The 16,072-nt window shown below is 41.4% G+C and overlaps 1 protein-coding gene across 4 annotated transcripts in view; it reads right to left on the bottom strand.

Moving 5' to 3' along the window:
* Positions 1–16,072, bottom strand: part of IFT122 (intraflagellar transport 122) — a 59,138-nt gene that overhangs the window by 41,835 nt on the left and 1,231 nt on the right. For 3 of the 4 annotated variants that reach the window (XM_028719290.2, XM_028719288.2, XM_028719291.2), the window contains exons 2-11: positions 14,964–15,030; positions 13,300–13,384; positions 12,892–12,970; positions 11,683–11,759; positions 10,934–11,000; positions 8,718–8,864; positions 6,294–6,461; positions 4,698–4,773; positions 3,909–4,100; positions 2,385–2,523 (exon numbers count right to left, since the gene is read on the bottom strand). In XM_028719290.2, coding sequence (XP_028575123.1) covers positions 2,385–2,523; positions 3,909–4,100; positions 4,698–4,773; positions 6,294–6,461; positions 8,718–8,864; positions 10,934–11,000; positions 11,683–11,759; positions 12,892–12,970; positions 13,300–13,384; positions 14,964–15,030 — 1,097 coding nt within the window. The remainder of the gene's footprint in view (positions 1–2,384; positions 2,524–3,908; positions 4,101–4,697; positions 4,774–6,293; positions 6,462–8,717; positions 8,865–10,933; positions 11,001–11,682; positions 11,760–12,891; positions 12,971–13,299; positions 13,385–14,963; positions 15,031–16,072) is intronic. The other variant, XM_028719289.2, reaches the window with a different exon arrangement.

The following is a 16,072-nucleotide window of genomic DNA, read 5'->3' on the forward strand; positions in this document are numbered from 1 at the left end:
TGTCTAGCTATCCTTTGTCAACAACAAATTGTCACTGTTTTTTGTGTTGAATATAATAATAATAATAATAATTTATTATTTATACCCCGCCCATCTGGCTGGGTTTCCCCAGCCACTCTGGGCGGCTTCCAAAAGAATATTAAAATACTGTGATACATCAAACATTAAAAGCTTCCCTAAACAGGGCTGCCTTCAGATGTCTTCTAAAAGTCTGGTAGTTGTTGTTCTCTTTGACATCTGGTGGGAGGGCGTTCCACAGGGAGGGCGCCACTACTGAGAAGGCCCTCTGCCTGGTTCCCTGTAACTTGGCTTCTCGCAGTGAGGGAACCGCCAGAAGGCCCTCGGTGCTGGACCTCAGTGTCCGGGTAGAACGATGGAGGTGGAGACGCTCCTTCAGGTATACTGGACCGAGGCCGTTTAGGGCTTTAAAGGTCAGCACCAACACTTTGAATTGTGCTCGGAAACGTACTGGGAGCCAATGTAGGTCTTTCAAGACCGGTGTTATATGGTCTCGGCGGCCGTTCCCAGTCACCAGTCTGGCTGCTGCATTCTGGATTAGTTGTAGTTTCCGGGTCACCTTCAAAGGTAGCCCCACGTAGAGCGCATTGCAGTAGTCCAAGCGGGAGATAACCAGAGCATGCACCACTCTGGCGAGGCAGTCCGCGGGCAGATAGGGTCTCAGCCTACGTACCAGATGGAGCTGGTACACAGCTGCCCTGGACACGGATTTAACCTGTGCCTCCATGGACAGCTGTGAGTCCAAAATGACTCCCAGGCTGCGCACCTGGTCCTTCAGGGGCACGGTTACCCCATTCAGGACCAGGGAATCCTCCACACCTGCCCGCCTCCTGTCCTCCAGAAACAGTACTTCTGTCTTGTCAGGATTCAATCTCAATCTGTTTGCCGCCATCCATCCTCCAACCGCCTCCAGACACTCACACAGGACCGTCACCGCCTTCACTGGTTCTGATTTGAAAGAAAGGTAGAGCTGGGTATCATCTGCATACTGATGAACACCCAGCCCAAACCCCCTGATGATCTCTCCCAGCGGCTGCATGTAGATGTTGAAAAGCATACGCCATATGGTAATTTATGGACCTAATAGGTATCTAAAGCCATTTGCACATAACAAAATATGTATTTTATCAAAGCAATCATTGAACTGAAATACAATTAAGAAGTATATTAATAGTTAAATACAATTAAGAAGATGTATATTAATAAGTGAAATAATTATTAAGCTCTAACTTAAAATCTTGGAAATGTACATCCAGGTTTTTTTCCTTTAATTCTTTTGGGGGGCCCCCAAGAAAGTGGGGCTCTAAGCTATAGTTTCTTTAGCTTATACATAAATCTGGCACTGCCCACACCCATTTGTGGTCCTGACTCCTCATCTGCTTTCCATTTTTGTGACAGGTGCCCACAGCCCTTCCTCAAAATTCCAAATGTGCCCACTGACTCCAAAAGCATGGTGACATCCAAGTAAAAGTCTTGTTAAATTTCATGTTCTCTAAAGAAATATAGATTCGCAATAACACTTTTATCCTGCACCTTCCAGCCCTATGCCTCAGGGAAGCTCACAATTCAAGATTTAAAGCAATAAAACCAATCAGCAGCAGCAAACTTCAAAAACAGCAGCTGCATCAACAAATCTTGGGACAGCTGCCAAAAGATACCCACTGAGAGGGTATGCTAGGTCTCCTGGATGCAAAAAAATTATTTACAAGATGATTTCTAGATTGTTGTTCAGCCCTAACAAGGGCTCACAAAAATGTTTAGCACTGGACAATTTGAAACATTATGCACATAATTTAACAGAACTAAGAGAAAGGATTAAATGTAAAGAGTAGAAAACTTCATTAAAAGCCAGAGTGAATATCTCAGGAATAGCACTAGTCTACCTTCTTTTGGGAAGTAATAGTGAAACTGAGCAGCTACCACAAAGAAGGCCCTGCCTCGACCACTTTTGGTGCCAAATCAAAAAGCAGGGCCTCCATTGATTGTTGTAACCTTCATACTCATGGCATAAAACGGCAGATCAATGTTTTCATTTAAATACACTTTGTACTGTCAACCTAGCAGTTCGAAAGCATGTCAAAGTGCAAGTAAATAAATAGGTACTGCTCCGGCGGGAAGGTAAACGGTGTTTCCGTGCGCTGCTCTGGTTCACCTGAAGCGGCTTAGTCATGCTGGCCACATGACCCGGAAGCTGAGCCGGCTCCCTCAGCCAATAAAGTGAGATGAGCACCGCAACCCCAAAGTCGTCCACGACTGGACCTAATGGTCAGTGGTCCATTTACCTTTACCTTTACAGTCAAATATGCAGACAGTAATTAAGCTGTATATATCCACCCAAGTTGAGAGACATGCCCCTCAAAAGCTACCTTTTTGCTCTGTGATGAGGTGCTGGACAATAACATCAGTCATACTGTCCCTGTAAGCATAGCGGTCCTTATAAAGGCCATGGACTGTGCTGAAAATCAGCTGATAAAATGAAATTGTTCCATCCTCGCATCCTACTGCCTGAAGAGAAAGCAAAAGATCACCAGAAGTCAAAAACCATATGGTTATGTATCCGAACCATAAAACAGACTGAAAAGGTGGCAACCTTCTTAGATTACTTGACCTTTTTTAAAGAGAATTGTACCAAGTAAGAGGCAGATTTTGCCTTTCAAATAGACAAATCTCAGCACGTAAAGGAAAAATGAAACGGAAAATGGCTGGAGAGATTGGAGGCATTATTCATCTGTTATATGCCCCAAATGTGCATGTTAGCTTTGAAGTAGTATTATTAAAGTTAAGGCAAAATGCCACAGAGCTCAGTGAATTTTCCTAGCACAGACCTGTTCTTAGTCATTACATGTTATCTGGCTGCTAACTAAACTTGCGGGAGACTTTAATCCACATGCCATCCATTTGCCGCCACTGGAGAATGCAACCAATATGTCTGCCAAAAACCAGGTGTCATACGGCAACACCAGCTGTGTACAGCTGTGTTGTCCTGTTGACTGTATTCTCAGATTTGCCTCTCTTTGTAACACATGAAATGGTCCCTTGGACACATGTTGTTCCAAGAACTATAAAAAGCCACTTTCATTGTCATTTGTTTTGAAGTACAGTTGTACCTTGGAAGCCGAACGGAACCCGTTCCGGAAGTCCGTTTGACTTCCAAAACGTTTGACTTCCAAGCAGGGGCGTATGAAGTGGGGGGCAGAGGGGGCAGGCCACTGGGGGGGGGGGGCAAGATGGTCCCTGCCTCCTCCCAGCTCTAGAGTGGCCGAGGGTGCGCGCAGTCAGTATGGGCGCCACTCACGCACCATCCGTATGGGCGTCCATACGGGCTGCCTCTCACACTGCGACCGTACAGGCTGCCGCTCTCACACGCTGTCCGTACGGGCTGCGTCTCACATGGCGACCATACGGGCTGCCACGTGTGTGCACTCCGTACGGGATGCCGCACATGTGTACTCCTTACGGGGTGCCGCACATGCGCACTCCGTACGGACATCACATGTGCGTCACCAGGTGGTTTGCTTCGCTCCTCGGCATCCTGCCCTGGCTGCCAGAGAGGGTTCCTCCGCCACTGCTTCCAAGGCACAGCTTCCGATTGGCTGCAGGAGCTTCCTGCAGCCAATCGGAAGCTATGGAAGCCCCGCTGGATGTTCCGCTTCCAAAAGAACTTTTGCAAACCAGAACACTCACTTCCGGGATTGCAGCGTTCAGGAGCTAAAACATTCAACCGCTAAGGTGTTTGTCAACCAAGGTACAACTGTATGTCTCCTGGCTAACTTATCCCTCACATTTGATGGTTTTGGAACCAAGGAGAGTAGAAACAAAATCATGACCCCAAAGTGGAGGGACCCCTTGCAGTTCCACATGTGCAAAGGCTATTACCAATTCACTCTTACCACGTAATTGGAATCTGGCTTCGCTTTACACGTCCACACCCATGTGTTCTGTTCCCCTATGGTGCCAAGGCGCACACCATCCTTTGTGTAGAGGGAGACTTGTTTGTCGGAGCCTCCCATTAAAATGTATTCTCCTTTTGAAAAATAGCTAACACAGCAGGGGTCAAAGTTCAGGACTCTGTCTTTTCCAATCTAGAACAATACGAAAGAAGACATCAGATATATGTATTTTAAAGTTCACAGGTAACACAGTAATTAAATACACGTTCCTATTAAATCTGTCACATATCGCTGTTTGATCTCACAGGCTTTCCTTTTCCTTCCTTAATTAATGCTTTTAGGTTACGATCGGTCTTTAGCTCTGGTAGCAGGTGGCAAGTCTACCTCATACACCAGTTTTGTTCTTCAAACCAGTCAATGGAGCCTGGTCAGGATATTCTTGTTCAGCAGTCCTTGGCTCTGAAGCACATGGTGATATTGACAAGTGACACCACTCAGCACAGCTGTGGAGCTACTCTAATGCGTACCTGAGAAACAGTACAGCTTGAACTGGCTAATGATCAAGGAGACAATGCTTTTTATCTCCTTAGCAACTTGCAAATCCGAGCCATGAGCTGCTAATGATTTATATAGAAAAATATAAATGCTTTACTGTACAAAGGGCCAGCAAGCAGGCCTATAATTTTAAAGTCACACCTTACTGGATAAGTGGAACTTTCAACTCAGTTCTTTCCCAGGAAGAAAATAAAAAGTGTACTTTCCAAGGCATTGTATTAATATAACACTTACCTGCTTGCCACTGAGCTGATAAAAGGAAAGCCTTTGTCCCCAATCTGCCACAGCTAAGATGTCATTGTGTTCATCTCTACCAGGCACAAAAGGAGAAGCCAATTATGATACGTTGTAAACAGTTCTGATGAACTACAAAGTAACAGATAGCCCCTAGTGTTCTCTACTATGGCTGTCAGCTGTATAAACAGAGTTTTCTAATCCCCTTCCACCCATCTGCCCCCAACGATGCAAAGGCAAGGAGGACCGTGTTGTGGAGATGTGTGTAGTTTCTGAAAGAGATCGCGAGGAGGGCTTGTTCAAACCCTTTCTGGTTATCTCCTCCTCCCTCAGCTTAGCTGATACTGCTGAGCAGCAATGAAGACAGGCGCATGGCCATGCCTATTTTGGCTGAGCTCACAAGTGGCATGCAGCACCTGGAAGGTTGGCCAGGAGGGGCTGTGACTCCTCAGTCTGAAAAGGAGTCTCCACCCCACCTTACCTAAAACTGTCCCTTGAGCCTCATACTTATATGTGTAGAGCTCCCTTTCACTTGCACAACTGCACACAAGTGCAAAAGAAAATACAACTCCAAAACCTAAATATACCTCTTATCCCACCATCTACAGAAGGCTGCCATGTTTTCCTTCAAAATGATCCTTGGCAAACTGCTCTTCCAACCTATTAAAGTAACTTATAATTCCCTCTATTAAAATAAATGGTATTTGGCCATAAGCCGTAGGAGTCAATCTATTCAAGAGGAAAAAATGCCAGTTTCTGATTAGCAGGAAAAAACACGGGGGGCAACACTGTCAACCTGTATTAACTGTCCTTTTCAACAATTACCTGGAACTCCAGGAATCTCTTCAGACAACATCTGTGTGGCCTACAGATCCCTAGAATCAAGGTGTGCTGCACAAACATAGAAATTTTCCCAAACTTGAGTTCGGGAAAACATTCAACCTCTGTTGAAGACTGCCAGAACTTATGCTGAGAAATGTTGGATACTATCCTTAAGAGTCAAGAATGGAGAAATTTGTTGGAAGGGGAAAGTATGGACAAACACTGTGAGGTCGCTTTAAGGGAACCTCAGGCGGTCACAAAATAGCCTGATGAGCTGCTATCATCCAGTTTCCAGCGGGGGCCCTTCCCTATCATTTAACAGTCTTCACAGGAGCCTCTATCTGCCCTGATGGGGGTTCCACTTTGCCTTGAGTGGAGTGGAGTGGAGTGGAGAAAAAAGAAAAAGTCTGGTGAGTCACTATAATCCAGCTCCCAGTAATGGCCGCTCCCTTCTCTATCACCACAAATTGCCCTGACAAGGAGCAGAGAGAAGCAATTACAGCTTGTCTAAGTGGCTGTCTTTTCCATGTTATTATAACTTATTTTAAAAAATAAACACCCAAAGCTTATTGTTGTAGCAATCTCACATAAACTGCTTTGTGAAGTCCACCTGAATAGCAGAATATAAATGCCACAAATATATAAGTAAAATACTGTTCTGTTTATATACTGTGAAGCAATAATTATAAATTGATAATGAGACAGAAACAAGCTAAGATTTAAATATATGTCTATTTTCATACTATAGTTTTATTTCTCTGATTTTGCACTCACGAGCTGGCATTCCTAGGGCTCTCATCTTCCTCATGTTCTTCTTCCTCTGCCTCACTACCCTGACTACTGCATGTGATGGACTTCAGAACTGGTATATCCTCTAAACAGGCGTGACCTGCCTCCTCCTCCTCTTCGCTCTCTCTAGAACTCCAGAGATTCTCCCATCGACTGCAAATATCAATTGTTCATTCACATGACCTACTGCTACAAAACTCAAATTTCAAAACAGATTAGCCCAAGATCAACTCTCCTGATGTTAAAACACTTTGCCCAGGTAGTTTTTGAAACTTTTCTTCCCCAGATTTACTAAAATGGACAGTAAGTCTTCTTCAGTGCAAACTCAGTTGGTTGTCAGGCTTTAGGAAAACATGACCCTCCCTCTGTGGGCTAGAGAAGGATAAGGCTGGAGAAAATACCTGTAATTTGTCGTTCTTCAGTGCCTCCCCATGAAGTTGAATGTTGGAAGATTCAGGACAGGCAAAAGAAAGCACTTCTTTGCCCAGCACATAGTTAAAGTATGGAATTCACTTCCAAAGGATGCAGCAATAGCCACCAAATTTTGACTGCTTTAAAAGGGGATTGGACAAATTCATGGAGGATAAGACTATGAATGGCTACTAGTCATGATAGCTGTGTAACATCTTCAGTATTGGTGATGGTGTGCCTCTGAACACCCACTGCTAGAGAGCATGATGAGCAGGGAGAGGGCTGTTGGACTCGTGCTGCTTGGAAGCTTCCCAGAGGCATCTGGTTGGCTACTGTGAGAACAAGATGTTGGACTAGGCCTTTAGTTCTGGTTCAGTAGGGTTCTTCTTATATATGGTCTCAAAATACAGCTGTTTCCAAATACAGTTGTACCTTGGAAGTCGAACGGAATCTGTTCTGAAGTCTGTTCAACTTCCAAAACCAAAGCGTGACTTCTGATTGGAAGCCCCATCGGACGTTCGGCTTCCAAAAATAGTTCACAAACCGGAACACTCACTTCCAGATTTGTAGCATTCGGGAGCAAAACGTTCTAGAACTAAACTGTTCAAAAACCAAGGTATGACTGTACTGAAATGTGCAACAGTAGGAAACAGGGTATTAACTTTATATGAACCCTTAAATTGTTTATAAAACTGTTTTGATGTACGCACAGCATAAGAACCATACAGGTACATATACCAAGGAGCTAGAATTTGCTGCAGCTCCCTCTTGTGTGTACATACAATGGTAAACGTGCAATTGCTAACAAGTATCATTTGATGCGGGACGCGGGTGGCGCTGTGGGTTAAAGCCTCAGCGCCTAGGGCTTGCCGATCGAAAGGTCGGCGGTTCGAATCCCCGTGGTGGGGTGCGCTCCCGTCGTTCGGTCCCAGCGCCTGCCAACCTAGCAGTTCGAAAGCACCTTCGGGTGCAAGTAGATAAATAGGGACCGCTTACTGGCGGGAAGGTAAACGGCGTTCCGTGTGCTGCGCTGGCTCGCCAGATGCAGCTTGTCACGCTGGCCACGTGACCCGGAAGTGTCTGCGGACAGCGCTGGCCCCCGGCCTCTAGAGTGAGATGGGCGCACAACCCTAGAGTCTGTCAAGACTGGCCCGTACGGGCAGGGGTACCTTTACCTTTACTTATCATTTGATGCAACAGTCAATCCTTGCATATCTAAATATATGCCTCCTTCCCCACTTTGTATTACAAGCTCTAAAATTAACCAAACACATGCTCCTGAGATTATTATCTCTCAGGACACCTATGCAAATACAGCTTCCCTATAAACTATGGAACTCCCTTACCAGAAACATTCATCAAAGCACTAAAGATCTTCCAGGAGCATTCTAAGAGCATTGAGTAGCTGGGGTGTGTGTGTGTGTGTGTGGATAGATTAAGTTGTAGGGTCAGAGTTTTATTATGCTTCCAGCTGTTTAATTTATATGAGATGTATTTTACATTTGCTTTAAAATCCAGTATATTATTTGAGATAGAGTATATCGAATCTTTGACCTACAGGGCTACACATAAGCAACAAATATCATTAAAAAGCCTTTAAATACGTAAAATATATTTATATTTTATTAGAGTCTCAACAATCCAATAATGCATTAGGCATTCTTCATTCCAAAGTCAACCTCCAACCCACATCCCATATGTTGTATTAGCAGACAAAGAGGGAGCTGATCAGTTATGTGCTTTATTTCTGTGGGGGTTTTTTTAAGATTCAGGAACAGTTAATTTTAGCAACTTCAGCAACTAGCAATTCCCTTCAAATTGAAGAAAGTTTAAGAACTTTTATTGATATTGCCAAGAAAATGAAAACATTAAACCAGTCTTCTGAGCTTCATCAAAATGATTTCTTATTTATGTTTATAGAACTATTGTTAAAAGTCAAATGCAGACTAGTGTGCAGAAACTATCAAAGACAAACAATATAGGGACAGCAACATTTACCTTGATGGATTCCAAGAAATGGACCACACAGGAGATAAAGATCCACCGGGTCGTTCAATTTTGACTTTTTCTTCACCATTTTTATTTCTTATGCTGACTACGCCATTGTACATCCCCAAAGCAAGGTACTGGCCATCATTAGTCCAACTGAGAAAGGGCAAGAATCATAACAGCAGTTTGAAAAAATTCCCCTCTCCTCAACATTTGAGAGTCACAAGGCCTACAGAAATTATACCTTTTACTTAGAGGTGGGCATAAAAGGCTCAAGAGGACACAAGAGGATACTCCTTGAACTCTTCCACTGCACTGACAAATATGGCTTTAAAGTATACATTTGCCCAAATGACCTGCAGCTACATGCCGAGAAGGAGAGGACATGCTAATTAGGAATATAGAGCAGTAGCAGCATAAGGCAACCTCTGTTTAACTGAATAGTGATTTTGAAAGGTCGGCTTCCAGTTCCGCTCTGCCTTAACGGAACCAGCCTCTATGACAGCAGGAGATCGTTGGCGAAGGAAAAACAAGGGTGACTGAGGGTAATTATCCTTGCAAATTTCCCCCAGGGATGGAGGGGGGAACGGGCTTCACTCGCAGTTCGTCTTGGTACCTGGCTCTCACTCCGGCATGGAATGCGCGGGGCAGGGAGGCACTGAGTGCAAAAGCCTGCCAAAAACCCTCCAACGCCGCCATTAAGAAGCAGAGGTTCTCCTGTTAATTAGAGCTTAATTGGACTAAAGTACAGGCACATGCTAGAAGAGATGAGATGACAAAGTACAGAACAAACCAAGTGCAAGGACTTTAAGGTTTGAACTTGAGATAAGACTTCATTCAGTGCAAAAGATGGTTGCGGGGGGAGCTTACGGTTTCTTTACTTTAAATTTTATTCTCTACATTTATGATTTGGCAACCCTCCTCTCAATGTTAGTTCAAATTTTATTTGTACAAGTGAGGGTGGAAGAAATTGGATTATAAATATAGAATATAACATCAAACGGAACTGTGTGAACTGTGTAAAAAAAGGAAAAGGGGAGGGAAGCTCTATTTTGCAAAACGTTTACGATGGAAACTTTCCCATCCTTTATTATTAATGATGTGAACTGAATAAAGCTAAGAGAACTTGGAATTTAATTTAATTGGAAGAATAATTGTTCATATGTCTTCAGTTGGAAGGAAGGATGAAAGGAGTCTGTGAACTGCCAAGGAACTGATACAGTTCCTTATTGAGTCGTCTGCAGTTTGACAGACCTTTCTTCCCAGGCTGAGAGGGGAAATGGTGACCAAAGGTTATTTACTGGGACAGAGTGACTTTTGCAGCTGTTGTTAAAGTTGCAAAACAACGAAGCATGGGGCGGAGTGATGGAGAAATTTCTGGAACGACATTGGGATTATCAGCTCCATTCAAGGCATGATGGATAACAGCAATAACCGGGGGAAAGAAAAACGTAACATCTTACAAGGAAAGGAAGAAACACCACAAACAGAATAATTGCCACACACAGGAAGATCAAGGATATAGTTTGAATTCCTCACGTGTAGTTTTATAAATCATTTAAGGTGTGAACATGAATAGAAGTTATTAATATTGCAGTGGTTCTATAAGGATTATTATGACCAGAATGTAATTGAAATTAATAAGATTTTGGAACACAGAAATGAAGAAAATCATCAAACCATCAAATCTAGCACGCGGGAGCCACTTTATCTAAATTAAATAATTTGGTATTTGAACGATTGATATTAATAATTGTGTTATAAATTGGTATTGTTATAATGAGGCTATTATTGGACTGTAATTGAAAACAAATAAAAAATTATTATAAGATGATTTTGAAAGGTCTTCCACAAAATTATAATGCCTGCATATTCTTTATCTGAGAAAGCAAGCTATTCACACATATTTGTAGTGTTCTGTTCAATTTTGAAGTGTTTTACGTGCCTTATAACTTAATGCTTTTATCTGTTTCTTTAATTGCTTACTTTTTTGTTCCAACCCATTCTGGAACCATATCTTATAATTAAATTTATAATAAAATTCTACAAACTCATTAGACGACAATTTTGCTGTCCATTCTAATGTATTGTCAGATTTGTTTCAGTTTTGTTTTTACCTCTCTTGTATGTTGCCTTGAGTTCTCAATCTTTTGTGTGGCAACTTATTAGATGTTTTAATATTTACAATAACAAAATAACTACATTTGAGCGCAGTATTTACATACCTACAGCAGGTGATCTTATTGCTAACTTTATGTTTATTGACTGACTTCTGTTCAGGAGACCACAGACCTTGAAAATAACAACAGCATAGTGTTACCATCCAATTCATTCATCATTATAAGAAAACATTCACACCAACAACAATGAGGGAATGTGGAAGAGAAGAGCTCCTAAATCTTAACAAAATACAACTCCCCAAAGTCCTTCCCCTTGCCACACCTTCTCTCTGCCAGCTTATGTGCTGCGTAATGGCTTTACATGATGCCACAATGCACCATCTGACAGCAATGCCAAGAAAGGGACCACAGCGCAATGACAGAGCACACGCTTTGCACCAGAAGGTTCCACATCTAATCAGTTATCTCTTTGGTCAAAAGCATTCTACATGATAGATTATTTGAAACCAACTGTTGTATCTAAGTCTAGACCTAGCCAGAGTAGTTCCAATGAAATTAAGGAGCATGATGAACACAGGTCCATTAATATCAATGGTTCTACTGGATCAGGCCAGTGGCCAATCTGGTCCAGCATCCTGCTCTCATAGTGGCCAAGACTAGCTCTGGATACCTGAGATCTGCCTGAGATCAGAGTCAGATAGGCAGTCTGAGCTGCTGTATTGCAACTTCCTGTGGTCCTTCAACTGCTTATACCTATGGTACAGCACACATTGCATTTCTATCTGATTGATTCCTGACTGCTATGTGAAGTCATAGGATTTGGCCTTAAGAAACTAAGGATGAGGAAGACGTACCAAAATCGCTGGAAGAGCAAGATGCCAATTGGTGAGTGACAGGATTGTAGGATACACTTTGTATGGAATCATTGTGCCTAAAACAAATTAACCAGAAACACTAAAACAAAACAATCTAAAAAGTGGTTAGGCATAATAAACAAATAACTTTGGATATTTATTTTTTTAAGCCTCACCCAACTCTATCAGGAGTTCAGTGCAAATGAAACCAAAATCCAACAGGCTTTAAAAATAGTTCAGGTGCAATATGGTTATTTGAAAATATAAAGCTTTCAAGCATTGTGTGGGGTGAGGGGTGCTGGTTCAAAAGTCAGAGACCAGAGTCTCTTAAGCAAAACTTTACCCACACAGGCCTGACTGGTTACCAAGACCCCATTCAGAGAAACTTCTTTGAGTGGTCCCCCACCTTCAGAAAAGAGATGAGTGGCAGCTCATGAAAAGCGCCTTTTCAGTTGTGGCATCCCAGTTCTAGAATGCTCAGTCCTCTTGGTGGCACGGGAATATATTTTTATTTGCCCAAGCCTTTCTATGCTGGGTTTTAGTATAATGCTCTGATCTGACTCAGCTCTCTTTCTGTTGGTACTATTTTACACAGTTCTTATTTATTCTTTATTGTTTTAGTTTTTGCTATGTTAGCTGCTTTGACAATTTTTACCTTAAGAGTGGAATAAAAGTTTCTTAAATACATAAAACAAGGAAACGGTAATGGGCTGTTAATAAGTAACTAAAACTTTACCTAGAACACATCAGCCCAGCAACTTAAATTGTTATCCTTTAGTGCTGAATAGAAGCACTTCAGGAAGTTATCTTGAAGAAGGAGTTACCTCTCCCGCCCCGCCCCCAGTAACATAATGTTTATTATGCAGAATTTACAGAAACAATACTGGGCCAATCTGCTTCTGTGATGTAAGTGAACAAGGAAAATAGGAGCACAATATCAGATCCAGAATGGATATGTACTATGTGATTCAGAAGTGCAGTAACTGCAGAGGAACCCTTTCGAGAGCTATGCAGTGAGAACAGTCCTCACAACCTGTTTTCTCATTCTCCCGTTAACCTGGTCAAGTGATGTAATGTCCTTTGTCTCTGCATGTTTAGCTTCTTACCCGTGTTCATATTCCTTCTACTATTATTAATAATAGTGGCTGGAGTCCATATTCAAAACTGTTATTTAAGGCATGCAAAATAATCATGAAGCAATCCACTTACGTGTACTTCAGGATACCTTCTAACTTTGAAGTCCAGATGATCACAGTTTTGTCTGCAGCTCCTGATGCAAAGCGCTTACCTAGGGAATGTTATGGAAGCTCACATAAGTTTATTGCAACTGGTAAGTCTAAAGCACACAGAAAAGCAATGACACTGTTTGCTATTAGTTGAGTGCCTTCAGGTGAGCAAGAATCAAACCTGTATCTACAAATGTTTGCATACGCTCTGGTCTGACATGAAGCTCAGTTGTCATAGTATGGACTGTACTGACATTGTCTGGCAATACAGATATTCTTCTTTAAAAGTATTTATGAATAATAGACTGGATATAAATGCAAATGACACTCTGTTCCTATGAAACCAGATCAAATGCTAATGGTTTGAAAAAATCCAGAAGGTTTAAGTTACCATCCTTGGCATAAGCTACACAGTACACTGTATCCTTATGTGCTTTCAAGGGCTGGATTAATGTTCCATCCGAAGTGTCATATACCTGTAGAGATAAAATAAAGAGATAAGTCTAAGAATTAGACGCACAAATTAACGCTATAGCCCTAGACAAACCAAGGCAGCTTCCTATGTTTCTCAGTCCAGATACAGGCTCTCTTCTGTTTATTCATTTTTTTAAAAGTAGCAGTTACATGACTTCTAAAACATAACCTCAACAAGTAATTTTCTTAATGGACTGACACATAGAAGCCAGCATTATAACAGGACAAACAGCCTAACCCTATTCTTTTCATATCCAGTATGATTACAAATAAAGGACACTGGGGATCCTGGGTTTGGTAAAGCAGAGTAGGGCTGGGCAGGTATATTCTGTTTCTTCTAGATAAAAGAATAAAATCCTGTGTTACAGCTTCTAGCCAGCGCCAGGATGAGCTGACATTAGGAGCAGTGAATCTGCTCCATGGGGCTTAGAAAGAAATGAAAGGTATCAAAAGGACAATCCAGCCCTGAAAAGTTATGAGAAAGCCTTATTTCAGCAAGCTCTGAATACCATTGCACCAACCCCTCCAAACCAATTTCCAAAGTGCGCATAGCAACCTCTTATCAAAGGAGTGTAGAGACTAGCCTTACATTTAATAAATCTCCTGACTGTCATAAGCAAGAAAAAATTCCATAGAGGTAAGTCCATGAAACTCCATACACCAGGAATGGGGAACCTGCAACCCTCCAGATAATTGTTGAACTACGCTTCCATCAGCTCCAGCTAGCATGGTCACTGGCCAAGGACAATGAAAGTTGTAGTCCAACAATATCCAGAGGTTCCCCATCCCTGCCATACAGGTAAGTGAGCAGGCTGGCAGAGGAGAAATGAGTCTCTTTGTCCCACCTCTGCCAGTCTGCTTAGCTTCCATGTTGGTCACAAAAGAAGGGAAGCCCATCCCTTTCCCACAAACTCTTGCTAGAAGGCTTTTTTTTCCTATCAGAGGCTAGTACCCTGTATTTCCATATTGACCTGGAGAAGGGAACTTTCCCCTTCTTCATAACCAGCATGGAAATTCAGGCCACCAGCCTTCAGGCATGAAAAACAAAAGCCACAGGCTAGTATCTTTATGGGCTTATTTGCAAGGCTGGTGTAGACCTACCTTCATTTAACTTCTTACATCATGTACTTAGAAACCATTCATAAATTCACACCAAGAAATTAGACGCAATCTTTACAAATAATGATGACAAACATTAGAAAATTGAAAAAAGCATCTATGAAATATGCAGACAGATAATTTGGTGTATCTACTTAAAATAGCTATTGACTTCTTCCAGCTCAGCTTAATTTATCAAAACAAAGACAAGAGCCTTCTCTCTGTTTAAAGATGTTAAATAGCTAAAAAGTAATTAGCTTTTAACATAGTCAAATTACATCACAGTTGTAAGATTTTTTTAAAAAAATGTGTTACATTAAATAGAGAAGGGATAAGAGTTCTTTCAATAGATTACCATATGTGTTATAGTAAATAATAAAGAAATAAGAGTTCTTTTGATAAATTAATCTACCAAATATTTCAAGATGTTAATTAACAAAAAAAAGGTGGGTGGGTTGTTTTTTTTTAAAGAAAACCTCGTACCAGTAATCTGTTTCCAGCTGCAATTATTAGTTGAGTTCCATCAGGTTTAAAAGCAAGGTCATATATACTGTGAAAACAAAGGAAGGTATTAAATGGCACACCAAACTCCTCATATCCCCAATATTTTCCCATATGGTACATAAAAAACAAGATCTCTAAATATAGATCACTACCCTACAGAATGAGTATTTTAAAAAGAATTCAATTTGTGGATGTAGGTTCAGAGTAATATTCATATACCACAATTGTCATTCGTACATTTCCTCAATCATACCATTTTCAAGACATTTCATATCTGCCAAATCAAAAGGCTGCAATTTACATACTCAAAGCATTACATCAAAACACTGACTTTATTCATTTAGCCACTCTAGCCATTGCGATTTATCTATGTTAAATGTACGGTACGTATTCTAGACAAAACTGGGGATTATTCACCCACACAGCCAATAGTAAAAAAAACAAAAAACATTTCAGCCAAACACTTGTTTTTATGGCTGTTGTAATTACTGTATATTATATTGTAATGTATCTTTTATTATTGCTTTATTTTATTGTTCTCTGCTGTGGTACTGAAGTATCCAATGAGAGTTATAAATACTTAAAGGGCAACCAAAATGATGAAGGGTCCCTAAGGGGAAAGGTTGCAGCATTTGGAACTTTTAAAGTTTCCAGAAAAGGTAATAGGTGACAAGATAGACGTTTACACAATTACACATGGTATAAAGACAGTGGCTAGATATATGTTTTTTTTTCTCCCACACTCTTACACCCCTAGAAATCATGCTCATCCAACAAAGCTGAATTTTGGAAGATTCATGACAGATGAGAGTGTTTTTAATGCAGTGCATAGTTAAACTATGGCATTTGCTTCCACAGAGGGCAGTGATGGTCTCAACAAATGAAACTGATCTGTAAAAAATGTTACTGGGGGGCGAGAGAGAAAGAGACATTGCACATACTTTTGTAAACCAAGAAAATCTTTAATAAAAATACATTAAAAAAGGGAGAATTAGTCAAATTCATGGAGGACACGGCTATCAACGGTGACTGGCCAAGGTGGCTATGTTCTACCTCCAATATTAGAGGCAATCACAGGTGGGCAGAGT

This window comes from Podarcis muralis, chromosome 2 (assembly GCF_964188315.1).
Source record: "Podarcis muralis chromosome 2, rPodMur119.hap1.1, whole genome shotgun sequence".
NCBI lineage: Eukaryota > Metazoa > Chordata > Lepidosauria > Squamata > Lacertidae > Podarcis > Podarcis muralis.